General features: G+C 46.6%; 1 protein-coding gene across 3 annotated transcripts in view; it reads left to right on the forward strand.

Moving 5' to 3' along the window:
• The first annotated feature begins 13,828 nt into the window (after positions 1–13,828).
• The window catches only part of LOC136611312 (protein mono-ADP-ribosyltransferase PARP12-like), a 42,857-nt gene continuing 40,870 nt past the window's right edge, over positions 13,829–15,815 (forward strand). For 2 of the 3 annotated variants that reach the window (XM_066590811.1, XM_066590812.1), the window contains exon 1: positions 13,829–14,227. In XM_066590811.1, coding sequence (XP_066446908.1) covers positions 13,944–14,227 — 284 coding nt within the window. In that variant the 5' untranslated portion in view covers positions 13,829–13,943. Of the gene's footprint in view, positions 14,228–14,482; positions 14,535–15,815 lie in introns of those variants that run through there. The other variant, XM_066590815.1, reaches the window with a different exon arrangement.

Raw genomic sequence — 15,815 nt, forward strand, 5'->3', positions numbered from 1 at the left:
TGCTCTATGGTGACTGCCCCTGCATGTGTGCTTTAACCTTTATTATGGCCACCTGTCCTGGCAACATGATAGCTTAATGGGCTTGCCTTGGCCGTGAAAAAGCTCCTGGACCGCCAGATGGGTCCATAATCGTGTGCAGTACCAAAGGCGTACCTGGAATCAGTGTAGATGCTGGCAGTGGTACCTTTCGCAATCGTACAGGCCTCAGTTCCTGCGCTGACATGTATGGCGGCAGTGGTTTTTGTACAAGTATCTCATTCAGTGTGACTACTTCAAAACCTGTTACAAACCCTCCTTCGTCATTCAGGTATCTAGATCCATCCACAAACATTTCAAGGTGGGGGTTTAGGAGGGGTTTGTCAGTGACATGTGCGAACCCAGCTGTCTCCTGCTCCATGAGCGCTGCACAATCATGCTGGTGTTCTGCGTCAAAGGCCTCCTCTTCATCAGTCAGAGAATTTGCAAAAAGCTGGTCCTCTGTACTTACTCCCCCATTTGAATCAGTGTCACCTAATGGTAATAAGGTGGCCGGATTCAAAGTGGTGCAACGTTGAAATGAGACATTGGATGAAGAGTGTAAATGCAAGTTCCATTTTGATCTGTCTAGCAAGAGACAGATGTCTACGGCTTACCTGTGTCAGGATACCATGTATGTCATGGTGGGGTGTAGATCACCATAGTGTGATCTAGGACAACGTCAGAACTTTTGTCCATTAGTGCCTGAACTGCTAGAACCGCTCGGACGCAGGATGGAGACCCTCTAGCCACCGCGTCAAGATGGGCACTGTAGTATGCTACAGGTCGCTTTTTGTGTCAGTACAGCGGTGGCGTGTCCCTCCATCTCAGTGACGTACATTTGGAAAGGGTTGTCATAGTCTGGCAGCCCCAGTGCACCCGGTTACCTGTACTTTCAGCTGATAGAAGGCTGACTCGGCCTGCGGGGTCAGGGCAAATGGCCGTGAACCCAAACAGTCGTACAGAGGCTGCATGGTCATGGAGGCAGAGCATCCATTGCCAATAGTATGAAACAAGTCCCAAGAAGGTACGCAACTGGGCATGGGAGGTGGGAAGTTGCATGTCACTTACCACCTTCGTGCGTTCCGGCGTCAGGTGCTTAGTACCTGGACCTAGGCAGTGGCCCAGGAACACTACGTGAGACTTGCAGAACTGAAGTTTCTCTTTGCTGGCTTTGCAGCCATTCTACTCTGATAGAGGAAACACAAAAGGCTTAGTGATGCATTGAGGTAACTATTTGTGTCAGCAGTACATAAAAGAAAATAAAAATAAATCATCAACATATTACAAGAGGGCGGTGCCCTCGGGAATTGGCCAGGCGTCTAATACCAGTTTCATGAATCTGGTGAACTGGTATTGGGCTATACTGTGCCCCTTGTGGCAGCACTATCCAACAGTACTGCTTTCCTCTGAAATTAAATACAAACAAATACAGACAGTCTGTCGAGGTCCGTCTGACTGGTAGCCCAAAGGCTCGAAGGAACGACACTAAGAACTTGTTTCTCTGCGTGCCTAAAAGTGAAGACAGGTAGAGGTGTTGCTAGGTCTGCTGCCATCCGACAGAAGGTCGGGTGACTTTCAGACCTGGGGTGTATACGAGCCTCACCGGACGGGTGAAGTTCGATACAAGATCCCAAGGATCCCATCATTTCGGTTCCCAATATGCTTTCAGGACTTTCCAGCACAAGGAAGCGCATGAGGCATCGTGACCCTTTAAACATTACCTCTAGTGGTTCAGTTTCTGCCAGCTGAATCGGCATTCCTGAAACCCCTTGCACCAATTACTGCTAGACAAATAGATCAGAACCTTATTGCAAAAAAAAAATTAAAAAATTAAAAATTTAGAAATTGCTGACCTGCAATACCTGGATCAATTATGTCAGATATCCAGTTCCTTGGGCTAAGCAATGACTCAGGAATTGGAGTTTGTCTTGGAGGTGACTTACTATTTGTCAGGACCTGCGGAAAGCTGAGTTTCTGCAGTAGCTATCAAGACAAATACATGAGCCGGATCCACCAAGAGAGCAGTTAGTTTACAAACCTCCTCTGAACTGTCACCTGAGGTCTCAACCCGTACCGATCCATCCGGTGAAAATTTGATGGATGCAGATAAGGCTTGTAAGATATCAATACAAATAACAGAGACATGAATTACAACAAGGCAGAATAATCCACAAACATCTATCCACATTGAAATATGATATTCTTTAAGCAAATTCATTATTAATCTGATCCTGCCTGCAATGTCTCATCAAATTTGAGAAGAGAAAAAAAAACTTTTCCTAACTGCCCAAGCTCCTCACCCCCTCCCTTTGTAGACAAAAGAAGGATGAAACATTACGTACTTTTACATTATCTAGCTCCACCCCTTCGATGCTGGTCGTTTGCATGTCTCTCCTACAGAACATTCTCTCAGAGACAATGCAGTACTAACAGCATTTAGCAGTGATATAGACGTCCAACCAATTACAGAACTGACATTTACCCAAAAAGCAAAAAAAAATATATATCTTAAAATCCCTATGTTCTCTATTTTTAAGACCGTATAATTCACATAATTCATTACAAGTTTCTTATTTCATCAGCGTCTTTCTTCCTTTCTATGACACTGAATTTTATCTCTATGAAACAATAGCTAAGATATTAATAAGCAACTAAAACATTCAGACTTTAAACAGCATTAATTATTAGTAATTACAAGACGTATACTTCTCTCCTAGGCTGGTCTGTGTTGAGGGTGGAGCAAGACCTCTTCCTATTGTTCTTCCCTCCCATCTCCTTACATCACCTAGCTCCACCCCCTGTGGTCTGGCTCAGCGTTTGGTCTTTCTTGCCTCATTTAGTTTCTAGCCACCGGACAGTATATACCATATAACACAATCTAACTCTCATACGGGCCCTTCATTAATACACAAATTCACACTCACTGGGGTTTTCATTCACTCATACACAGACTGATAAGTATCTCATGTGAAGTAGAAACTGGGATTGTATTTACTGTACATAGAACTTCCCATATTGAACAAAGTATATATATATATATATAAGAAAAACTCTTATGTACCGCGGTTTTTACATATTTTGTTCAGAATAGGCTATCCAATGACAAACATAATACAACTTATGCCCATTTCCATCCACATACTTATATTCACCACTCCAGATAGCAACTATTATCACCGTTCATTGTTAAACCTTCTACCTTTCCTTAACTCATTGAACCTTCAGCTAAAATAGTTTACATCAACTTTTTCTTTTTACTTTCTTGTAACAAGTTATACTACACATTCTTTGTTCCCTATTAACCTGCACAGTCTGCTCACACCATTCACTACTACAGAGACAATACAAAACCCCCCATAGCTCACACCTTCTTACACTCAGAACATTACTTCACGGACAACATAAAAACCACACAGTATATATACTTCATTGTTCTTTTGAGCCCCCACAGATGTGAGTGGGGTATAACTTTCTTACACTTACATGAAGAAGACTAAGTCGTACAACAAAGATTAGTTTACATAACAACAAGACTTACAAGACAAACAATAATGGTTATTTGTCACATAATTGTCCACAGATTTTGCATGAACTTACTTTATGTCCCAGAGGGACACAAACTATAAGAGGATTCCCTTTCTCTGATAACCCCTTACTGCCGTATCTATACTTGCCTTAATCCATCTGTCTAACATATTTTTATACAATCTTTTGACTATCTCTGCATCTTTTCCCCAAACTTGCTGGTCTAAGACTCCCAAAATTCTAAACACCTTACTACATTCTTCTTCCCACAGCTAACGTGCCTTCTTTGTCTTTTACTATTTCTCTAGCTGTCTTCCATACCTTATCCTCTTTACCAGCAGTATTGCCCATGGCTGGCGGTTTATGTACACCAAGAGGCTTATTATTTTATCCTTTCATACACATAAAACAATCCCCTGACCGTTGAAATATACAAACGGAACTGCAGGGGGCCCTGTCCAGAATCGTGGCCTTGTTAGGGACTCCTTTCAGCGTCACTGATCAGGTTCCTGTTAACACGGGACACAGAGATTTATATTTGCACCCCGGAGGTCGGGTTCCGTCGATCAGGTCAACTCATCAATCACTCACTCGTGCATAAACAGGCACACATAAAGACAAAAACATTTGAATGTCAGTTACTACTTTTTTTTTTAAGTGTCAGTACTTCCTCACTTGTCTGTGTCGGTACCTCCCAACCCTGCTTATTTTTCCCCCGTCTCAACTACTTCTCTTATACCTATAAGAGGCTCCCATCAGGGATTTTATCCCCTGAAAATTTTAGGCTTCCCTGGTACAATTTATACCATGCCTTCCAGAGATCGGCAAGAGGGTTTCATATTCTGTACACTGACCATGCAAAGTAACAAATAAAGACAATAACAGTTAAAGAACACCTGCACAGCATATTCAGCCCACCATATGAATTCTTAAAAAAAACTTGAAGATTTATAAGAGGCATGCACTTCTTACCCCTCGGACAGGAAAGGAGCAGCCAAGAAGCACGGATAGATTGTGGCAAGATAAAGCCTTACCTTACTGCGCAGTTTTTGTAAATCCGTGGTTCCGAGTGGCTCCTTATCCCATCTGGGTCCGGGGGGGTTTGAGGTGCAGGTGGTCCTCTTGTTCCTTCAAGCCCCACGTTCTGGGCACCAATTACTGTTGTGGAATTCAATGTTCCGTCAATATGCTGTGAGGCTCCAAATTAGAGGTGGTTATGGCGGCCGCCGTGAGAAAGCAATGAAACACAGAGATCAGGCCTGTGTCTAGAAGCAATCTGTGTTTATTCTGTACATTGTCATTTCTTATACAAAAAATAGAAGGAGTATCAGTAGGCGTATCAGTAGGCGTATCAGTGCAAAGGCTAGTGTTACAAAGTTCAATCTGTTATACTGAGGTCAAAGTACTAAGGTGGTGAATAATTGCGTTTTCTCAATAAACATGGCTTCTTTTGTTGGAATGTAGACTGGCTGTCTAGTACCTTGATTCTTTATCACAATCTACATTTTAATCACATGCCCTAGACAGCAGTTAATGATCGAAGCATTCCATTATCCTTTGATCATTGTAACGAGATTATCAAGATCTTGGAGACATGATGGACATTTAAGATTACACCTCTACTTAATGTAATTAAGTACTAACCTAAATGTACAAGCATTTATCAGAGCTTTTCATAGGACACAGAATAGAGTGTACAATTTAGGCCTAAAGCCTCCGGAAACGTGTATCAAAGATACATACATATATAAATTAATATGTTCATAACCCTCACAAGCGCATATCGGCCGGCTGTTTTCACAGCAATTAAAGGATTCTCAGAAAGAGGGCGCTCCCTCTGTGATGTCATCTGCCCTCCGCTTTGTAATGGCTGTTGGACAATGGGTTGCTATGGCATCCGGACATCAGACAATGCTGTATGGGTTTCCCATGGCCTGTGATCATTATTATTACTGGTATTTAGCCATAATACATTGCAGTACAGAAGTGTATTATCGTAGTGATCATAGCATTACAAGTTCAGTCCCCTGCAGGCATATTAATAGAAAACTTTACCCACTTCTTTAAATAAAATTTTACAACAATGTAAAAACCCACATTTCGTATTGTCATATATATTATATATCATATTTCGTATTGGCATCTATAATAACCCGTAAATTAAGTTGGATACATTTTTTTATCCTGCACAGCAAAGGCTATAAAAAAAAGGACATTTTTTTTAGCTCATATCGCCTCCCCAAAAAATGCAATGAGGGCTACCTATACACAGGCGAGCGCGATATCGAGCTGAGAAACTCAGCCCATTGCTGCGCTCCTCAACCTGTGTCTTACCTGCGGAGGCAAGGCAATTTTCAGGCAAAAACTTCTCACATCGCTCTGTGAATTTATGATCCTCCGCTCCTAGGCTGCAAGTTTTAAATATCCTGCAGCGTGTGTGTGTGTGGGGGGGGGGGGTGAGGCATTAGGCAACTCCCTCCAACTCTTCCGCCAGCATGGGATTCACAAGGGATTTCCACCTAGCGGGGAGAGATAAGGGGGCGAGGTTGTAGTGCTCCCCTGAGGGTATCCCAGAGAAGGGGGTGGGGCTAGAGGGATATGCCCTATAGCCACACCCTCAAGTTGCAATGGGGGAAATCCCGGGGAGGAGACATTTAGATCTGCCTCCTCTATAGTCCCACTCCTCCCTCTCCGCTATGGGGATATCCCTCGAGGATCCCCTATCTCTCTGCACTATGGGTATATTTCCTGGGAGAGCGGGGCCTATGGGTTAATCCCCTATAGCAGGGAGAGAGAGCAGGGCTATGGGGGATTAACTCATAGCAAGAAGAGACAGAGTGGGGCTATGGCACTCTCTCCCCCTGCTATGGGGAGATCCTGAAGTCCTGCGGGGCTTCTTCTCTCTCTCTCCTCCTAGAGAAGCTGTGCTTTTTTAAGTGCAGCTGCTCCAGTGAATGGGCGACTTTTGTGCGCATAAAGCTCGGGTCTTCTGCACATGAAGCATTGCCCGCTTACGCAATTTTTAGTGCAGTTTAGGCGTGCTTGCTTTGCACACCTATACTGCGCTATAACAGCGGTCATGGGAACGAGCCCTACATGTGATTTTAAAAAAAAGCCATATGTACCCCAAAAATGGTAAAAATAAAAATTACAGCTCATCATTCAAAAGCAGACCTCCAACAGAGCTCCGCCCATGGAAAAATAAATAAGCTATGGAACTTTGAAGGCAGTGAAGCAAAAATAAAACTTCATTGTGGAAGAGTAGAGAGACACCTAAAAAATATACATACATATATAATTTTGTTATTGTCATAATCGTCCCAACCTGCAGAAAAACAGTATCATGTGATTTATGCTGCATGATTTACACAGTAAAAAAAGAAGCCCCAAAACAATGGCATAATTTAGTTTTTTTCTTTCCACACTACAAAATTATTTTAAAAACTCTAAAATACATAAAAATGGTACCAATAAATACTAGAGCTCGCCACACAAAGAACGAACCTCATATGGACATGTCGACGGAGATATAAAAAAGTTATGGCTTTTGAAAAGTGGAGATGAAAATCCCAATAAATCTTTGCATCCTTAGGACCAAAATAGGCAGTCACTAAGGGGTTAAGCATGTGATACATTGTATCCGCACACACAACACTGCAGATTAGTAACAGTTTGCAGTTATGATACATATTTCAGCGATCTGCAAGCTGTCAATCCCCAGCAGTTCACACAACTCCCAGTGCAGCGTCCCATAGGGTGACCCCGGACACATGGCATACGCTGAGGAGCTGGGCGTGAACAATAGAGAAAAGAAGAGTACCTCTGCACTTGGCCTTGAGAAAGTCTTATCCACTAGTTGCTTACTCTCTCTCTCTTGGGGGCTCACTCCATCCTCCTCACAGAAACAAGCACTCTGGGAAACCTCTCCTCCTCTTCCATCTTCAACTTAAGGTGCCCTCATGTGTCTCTGTGCTTTGCTCTTTGAGCTGGAACTGAAGATGGAACTCCTTTCCTGCTCTCAGTCAGCTCACACTTTGCAGACATTAACCCATGATTTGCTGCAGCTGTGCAATACACATAACAGAATGACAAGACAGTTTTGCACAGTGCATCTACATAAGGCTGGATTCAGACGAACGTATATCAGCTGGGTTTTCACGTCCAGCCGATATACGTCGTCTCTCTCTGCAGGGGGGGAGGCTGGAAGAGCCAGGAGCAGTGCTCTGAGCTCCCGCCCCCTCTCTGCCTCCTCTCCGCCCCTCTGCACTATTTGCAATGAGGTGAGGCGGGGCAGGGCTAATTCACAGAACTCCTTTCACCTCCTTTGCCCGAGACGCCTCGTACTCCCATAACTACTGCACACCGACACCTAGTGGGACACGGATGATGTTCGTAGCTCACATTCTGGTGGGAGACTATGTGGTGGGAAACTCCCAAATGAAGCGCCCGCCGCAGCGACCCGGCAGCAGCACGCAGTACTATGACTCCTGTGTGGATGATGTCTTCCGTCCCTCCATCTTTGTGGTGTTTGAGAAGCATCAGATCTACCCAGAGTATCTCCTGGAATACGAGGAAAAACAGAAGCAATCCTGCGTTATCTACTGAGAAAAAGCGAAACCAAAATTTACTAAGATTTTTATTTTTTTTTTACAAAGAATTATTCAATTGTTTTCATATAGGAGAAGATGACGATCACAGCTCCACCTAGAATAGAGATTAAGAAAGTGTGATACATCGTCTGGTTTTAGACCGGTCCGGGAACTGCTGCTCTCGGTGCATTGCATCGTGGGAGATGTAATGTTTTTACCAGGCACAAAAAACCCTAAGACCTCATGTCCACGGGGAAAATCAGGCCCGCCGTGGATTCTTCATGGAGAATCTGTAGTAGGTCCCTCCTGTCCCGCGGATGTTAAGGGTTAATTCTATTTTTAAGTAACATAACATAAGAAAGATAAGGAAACAGTGTAATAAATGTTCCAGACCCTGACAACCTAGAGGGGACTCACTCCTTGCAGCCTGGAGACTGGGTGGTCGTACAAAGACACGTAAGAAAGGCCTTGGACCCAAGGTTTGACGGACCATATCAAGTTCTATTGACAACACCTACTTCGGTAAAAGTAGAAGGGAGAGCTACCTGGATACACGCCTCCCACTGCAAGAAAGTTCCCGAGCCAGAGGAAAAGTGATGGGTGGTGTCCCGGCATTGTTTGGGTGGGTGGGGGGTGGGGGGTACTGGGCATTTGGACTTTGACATCTGCATTTTGCCTTATTGGACTGTCCTCTTATTGGGGAACACCATTACAAACGATCCACATTGAGAAGCGATGGACTGGATGGGCAGAAGGACACCCCAATATGTGGGAATACCTAGCAAAGGATGTATTGAACATTTCTCACATGTGTATGCCCAACCTCAGGAGTGGAGGGGACATTTTGCGGACTTGTCTATTATCTGTCCCCACTCCTGTAGAAACTTTTCGAGACATATACTCAATAGTACACAATGATAGTGATGTAGTAGATGACAATGTTGTTCAGGAAAACACCTTCTTTAATATATATGAATATTGTCCTCATTGCGATGCCATTGAACATACACATTGGATGAATATGAGGCAGTTTCAGCTGAGAAATGTTGCATTGGCTGAAGTGTGTTATAATTTTACTTGTGACCCTGATGAAATCGGGAAATGTCTTGGTACCCTAGATGGACATAGAGTGCACCATTCCTACCTGGGGATCTGGCTGGAGCCGGCACCAACGGGTAACAGTACCAGGAGAAAATGGTGGCTCTGATGTCTAAATGGGGGATTATGTTAAGGGTTAATCCTATTTTTAAGTAACATGACATAAGAAAGATAAGGAAAGTGTAATAAATGTGACATCAGTTATTTGGTTGTATATGTTATGTATTATGGAAATGAAAAATATGGAAAACATTCGGAAGTTGCTAATAGAACTTGGATATAGAATCATATGTAAAAAGGTATATTCAAGCGTTTAATTGGATGATGATTTTAAAATACTAAATGTATGATTATTTAGATTTCATTCAGCTATTTTGAGCCTTAGACCAGAATATACTTAGTAGGTGGCTAAACCAGTTCTATGTGCAAATCAGAAGCAATGTCCCCTCTTTGATGTGCAAATTCGATTGACTTGGAGACAAGGTTGAACTTAACAGGATGGGGATTTAAGATTACATTCTGGTCTGGGAAGAGGTGTAATTAAAGGGGTTGTCCCGCGAAACAAAGTGGAGTTATACACTTCTGTATGGCCATATTAATGCACTTTGTAATGTACATCGTGCATTAATTATGAGCCATACAGAAGTTATTCACTTACCTGTTCCGTTGCTGGCATCCCCGTCTCCATGGTGCCGTCTAATCTTCAGCGTCTAATCGCCCGATTAGACGCACTTGCGCAGTCCGGTCTTCTCCCTTCTGAATGGGGCCGCTCGTGCCGGAGAGCGGCTCCTCGTAGCTCCGCCCCGTCACGTGTGCCGATTCCAGCCAATCAGGAGGCTGGAATCGGCAATGGACCGCACAGAAGACCTGCGGTCCACCGAGGGTGAAGATCCCGGCGGCCATCTTCACAAGGTAAGTCAGAAGTCGCCGGAGCGCGGGGATTCGGGTAAGTACTGGACGGTTTGTTTTTTTTTATGCCTGCATCGGGTTTGTCTCGCGCCGAACGGGGGGGGCTATTGAAAAAAAAAAAACCCGTTTCGGCGCGGGACAACCCCTTTAAGTTTGTACTCAGACAATGTGGAGTCAATATTTATGACCATATGCAACTGTTTGATGTCCACTTCACACAGGAATGTGCTGGTACCTTTTTGTTTAGAAGGCCTTGGTTTGCAGCCATATGGTTATCTGTTGGAATGAGGACTTGGTCAGCAATATTAGAATGTAAAGTAGTTTGACCTTTTGTAACACTAAACTTTGTACCAGGCAACATTTGGATACGCCTTCTTTTCCTCTAGTATAAGAACTGGCAATGTTCAATAATAAAGTAGAATTCATTTGATTCACTTGCTGTGTGTAGTGACTTCTTATGGTTCTCCGGGTACTCGTTATAAATCTCCTTTGAATTTGGACTCAGGCAACATCAGCACTGGTCTCCATTGAAGACCCCCCAACACGGACATGAGGCTAAAAAATAAGAATAAACTCACCTCTCCGGATGCTGCGGATCTTCCTTCATTCGCAGCCGGATCTTCTTTCTTTGGCCCAACGGATGTGCTCGGCACGTCAGCAGCGTGCCGCGCACATGCGCTGGGCACATCCGCCGGGCCGAAGAAAGAACATTCGGCCGAGAAGGAAGGAAGAACCGCAGCGTCCGGAGAGGTGAGTTTTAATTCTGGTACGGGTGTTCCGCGGATCCGGACGGCTTCCATAGGCTTCAATAGAAGCCTGCGGGAGCCGTCCCCGTGTGAGACCCACACTAAAATGGAGCATGTCGCGTTTTTTTTCTTGCACATGGATCCGCGGCTGAAGGGAAGAATGACATCCGCAGGTATTTAACTACCTGCGGGTGTCCAATGCATCCCTATGGGGCGCGGATCCGCGTGTGGGAAAAAAACGCTGCGGATTTTAAATTAGAATTATGCCGTGGACATGAGGCCTAAGTCCAGAAGTCCAGAATAGACAGGTTTTATTTGAAGGAGGAAGCCATCTATTCGCCATTGTCCATCGTTGAGATGGAATTCTCTGACCACTGTCAAATATTGTTTTCTCTGAATGTTACAGAGACCTCTTGAGGCGGTCCTTTGAGGACTTTCTGTAGAGCTCTGTAGTGGTAATAAAGAGTGGTGGAAGATGTTCAAGAGGAGAGCAGCAAGGTTCTTCCGAGAGCTCTCCAACCTCAGGAGCCTGGACAGGTACCGCCTGTATCAGGGCCTGAGGAGGAAACACGAACATCTCGCTTTGACTGCAGGTAAACTAGAACAACGATCCGCACCACCATACGGTTAGAAATATATAAGGTAACTCACCTGGTGCACAGCGGGGTTCCCGTGAAATCGTCAGGGACACCCCGCCTGCACCTGTGGTCCAGGTGTGCCTATAATATATGTGGAAAATCTCCAGGTATCCTTCGGTGAAGAAGGAGAGCCGCAGGAAAGTCAAACCCCAAAGAAACGTAAATTCCTTCAGTGGGTTAAATAAGAAATGTTTTAAAGGAAAAAGGCTTCTCTCCGCGCTCCTGCTGTCGATTTTCTTATTCAGAACAGATCCACTGTCATAGCAGACAGTCTTTTCATATATTAAATTTATTTGAAAACAAAAACTAAATAAAGAAATATGCATACAAAAGACACCTCTTGCCGCGAGGGTCATGCAACGCGTTTCGGCGTATTTAAACGCCTTTTTCAAGCATCCCATACAATAAAAATTGCATTGGGATTTCCGTACAGGTTCAGCGCACACATTGCGCTGACACACCTCCCTAAGATGAATCCTATGACGCTCATAGATTGTGCCTGAGCGACAGAACACGGAGGCGCGCGCCGAGGACTAAGAACTCCCACCTCCACAAGGTAAGAGACACTATTTAAAGATGCAATTTTTATTGCTAAAAGTGCTGGACAGCAGTGTCGGGGAGCCAGCCGGAGGACGCGTCTGAGCGGCGGAGAGGTGAGTACATTTTTTTTCCTTTTTTTAACCAGTTATAGATGATTTTCAGGGAAAGGCTTATATTTCAAGCCCTTCCCGGAAAATCATACTGCGGGGTTTGCCACAAACCACTGCTTTCAATGGGACCGGCAGCAGCGCCGATCCCATTGAAAGCAACGGGATAGCATGCTGCACTACTGCCACAGCTGTGATAGCTGTGGCAGAAGTCTGCGGTATTCTCTCTATCTTTTCAATGGGGCTAGCGCTGCTGCCGCTAGCCCATTGAAAGGACTGGCGATATCCCGGCGTCATCCCGGCTTTTTTCTCGCGCTGCGAGGCGAGTGTTTTCACTTGCTCTCTCAGTGCAAGAGAGAAAAAAACGCCAGTGGGTGTCAGCCCTTAGGGAGACATGCAGACTCACTCAGAGACTGTCTGGTGGGCTGACTGCTTGAATCTCTTATCACCCAATCTCTGTCTCTATCTTTCTTGACTACTACTCCTCATTTGCAGACCTTGCAAACACATGTATCTTCCAGGCTTATGTGACAACATTGGATACACACAAACTGTTACATTTTCAAGGCAGACCTAAACATTAACCGCCTGGGTGCTGCAGCTGTGCAATACACACAAATTACAGGAGGTGGGTGATCCAGGAGTGATGTACAAAGCAGAAGGTGGGTGACCCAGAGTGATGTATAGGGCAGGAGGCGGGTGACCCAGAGTGGCATACAGAGCATGACGTGGGTGACCTCGGAGTGAATTACAGAGCAGGAGGTGGGTGACCCAGAGTAACGTACAGGGCAGGAGGTGGGTGACCCAGAGTGACGTACAGGGCAGGATGCGGGTGACCCAGAGTAATATACAGGGCAGGAGGTGAGTGATCCAGAGTAATGTACAGGGCAGGAGGTGGGTGACCCGGGAGTGATGTACAGGGCAGGAGGTGGGTGATCCAGGAGTGATGTACAAAGCAGAAGGTGGGTGACACAGAGTGATGTACAGGGCAGGAGGCGGGTGACCCAGAGTGGCATACAGAGCATGACATCGGTGACCTAGGAGTGATGTGACAAGACAATTGCACAGTGCATCTACACTATAGACATGACAGACATTTAGGCTGGGTTCACACAGGGCGTATTTTCCGCAGAAATTCCGTGCGGAATTTCGCCGCGGCAAATCTGCATGCGGCCGCTAATCCCGGGATTAGCCAGCCATGTGGAAGAGATTTCTCAGAAATCTCGTCCACATGGGACGGCAAATCCGCTGCGGCTAAGCCGGCAGAGGCTTCGGCGACCGCAGCATGTTCATTTTTTTTCCCGCTGCGGCTGCGCTCTGCTCTACCGCTGTTGGTTTTGAAGTAGCGGTTCTCCCGGCGGAAATCTCGCGGTTTTTCGCTGCGGCCAAACCGCGGGATTTCCGTCGGGAATCCGCCCAGTGAGAACCCAGCCTTAGGGACACATATGAGCATTTTTGGACAGTTATGTAGGGGCTAGATATGTATACTTCAGGACACTACATATATGACATGTAGTATATATACGCACTGCACAATACATGTTTTCTTACTGCATTTTCTGAGTCACACATAATCTACAAGGAAACAAATACTTGGATCAGATCCCTGTTTGGTTGGATTCTTCTGCTTCAGTTTCGTTTCCTGTCCTTTCCTTTGAAGTATCCACCTTTCTACAGTAGGAGTAAGACTTGTCTTAGCAACAAGAAAGTCCAATTTTTCCAGGTTCCTATGCATAGAGACATCCAGGGGCCACAACAAAGGGCCCCAGGATCATGTCGGACCCGACAGTCATTGCCTTCCTGACTAAGCTGCTTTGCAAACATGGGGGTCGGCTGCCCAGGGACGTGCTGCCCGAACTCATGGAGCTTCCTGCTGATGAGATTGATCAAATCCTGCAGGATGAACCCCAGAAGTTCCTGCAGGTCGGGGGTCTGATCCTGGCCTGGACCGCTGCGAGGATCTGCACCAAGTACCTGAACAATGAGCCGGAGGAGGACTGCGACAAGCTGCACTTGTGCAGACACTACCTGCAGGGCAGGTGCTGGCCAAATAGGAGGTGAGTGGGTGACCCTAGAGTAATATATTGGGCAGGAGGTAGGTGATTTGGAGTAATGTACAGGGCAGGAGGTGGGTGACCCAGGAGGGACGTACAGAGCAGGAGGTGAGTAACCCGGGAGTGACGTACAGAGCAGGAGGTGAGTAACCCGGGAGTGACGTACAGAGCAGGGGATGGGTGACCCAGAGTAACGTACAGGGCAGAAGGTGGGTGACACAGAGTAATGTACAGAGCAGGAGGTGGGTGACCCCGGAGTAATGTACAGGGCAGGAGGTGGGTGATCCAGGAGTGATGTACAGGTCAGGAGGTGAGTGATCCAGGAGTGATGTACAAAGCAGAAGGTGGGTGACCCAGAGTGATGTACAGGCCAGAAGGTGGGTGACTGAGAGTGACGTACAGGGCAGGAGACGGGGGACCCAGAGTGGCATACAAAGCATGACGTGGGTGACCTAGGAGTGATGTGCAGAGCAGGAGGTGGGTAACCCAGAGTAACGTACAGGGCAGATGGTCGGTGACCCGGAAGTGATGTACAGAGCAGGGGATGGGTGACTGAGTAAAGTACAGGGCAGGAGGTGGGTGACACAGTGACATACAGGGCAGGAGGTGGGTGACCCAGAGTGATGTACAGAGCAGGAGGTGGGTGCCCCCGGAGTAATATACAAGGCAGGAGGTGAGTGACTCAGAGTAATATACAAGGCAGGAGGTGAGTGACTCAGAGTAATGTACAGGGCAGGAGGTGGGTGACCCAGAGTAGCGTACAGGGCAGGAGGTGGGTGACCCAGAGTGACGTAGGGGGCAGGAGGTGGGTGACCCCGAAGTAATGTACAGGGCAGGAGGTGGGTGATCCAGGAGTGATGTACAGGTCAGGAGGTGAGTGATCCAGAGTGGCGTACAGAACATGATGTGGGTGACCTAGGAGTGATGTAAGGAGCAGGAGCTGGGTGGCCCAGAGTAACGTACAGGGCAGGAGGTGGATGACCCAGAGTAATGTACAGGGCAGTAGGTGGGTGATCCGGGAGTGATGTACAGAGCAGGTGGTGGGTGACCCAGAGTGGCGTACAGGGCAGGAGGTGTGTGACCCAGAGTGGCGTACAGGGCAGGAGGTGGGTGACCCAGAGTGGCGTACAGGGCAGGAGGTGGGTGACCCAGAGTGGTGTACAGGGCAGGAGGTGGGTGACCCAGGAGTGACGTACAAAGCAGAAGGTGAGTGACCCAGAGTGACATACAGGGCAGGAGGTGGGTGACCCAGAGTGGCATACAGGGCAGAAGGTGCATGAACCAGAGTGGCGTACAGGGCTCGAGGTGGGTGACCCAGAGTGACGTACAGGGCAGAAGGTGGGTGACCCAGAGTGACGTACAGAGCAGAAGGTGGGTGACCCAGAGTGGCATACAGGGCAGAAGGTGCGTGAACCAGAGTGGCATACAGGGCAGAAGGTGCATGAACCAGAGTGGCGTACAGGGCTCGAGGTGGGTGACCCAGAGTGACGTACAGGGCAGAAGGTGGGTGACCTAGGAGTGATGTAAGGAGCAGGAGGTGGGTGGCCCAGAGTAACGTACAGGGCCGGAGGTGGATGACCCAGAGTAATGT

This window comes from Eleutherodactylus coqui, chromosome 2 (genome assembly GCF_035609145.1).
Source record: "Eleutherodactylus coqui strain aEleCoq1 chromosome 2, aEleCoq1.hap1, whole genome shotgun sequence".
In the NCBI taxonomy this organism is placed as follows: domain Eukaryota; kingdom Metazoa; phylum Chordata; class Amphibia; order Anura; family Eleutherodactylidae; genus Eleutherodactylus; species Eleutherodactylus coqui.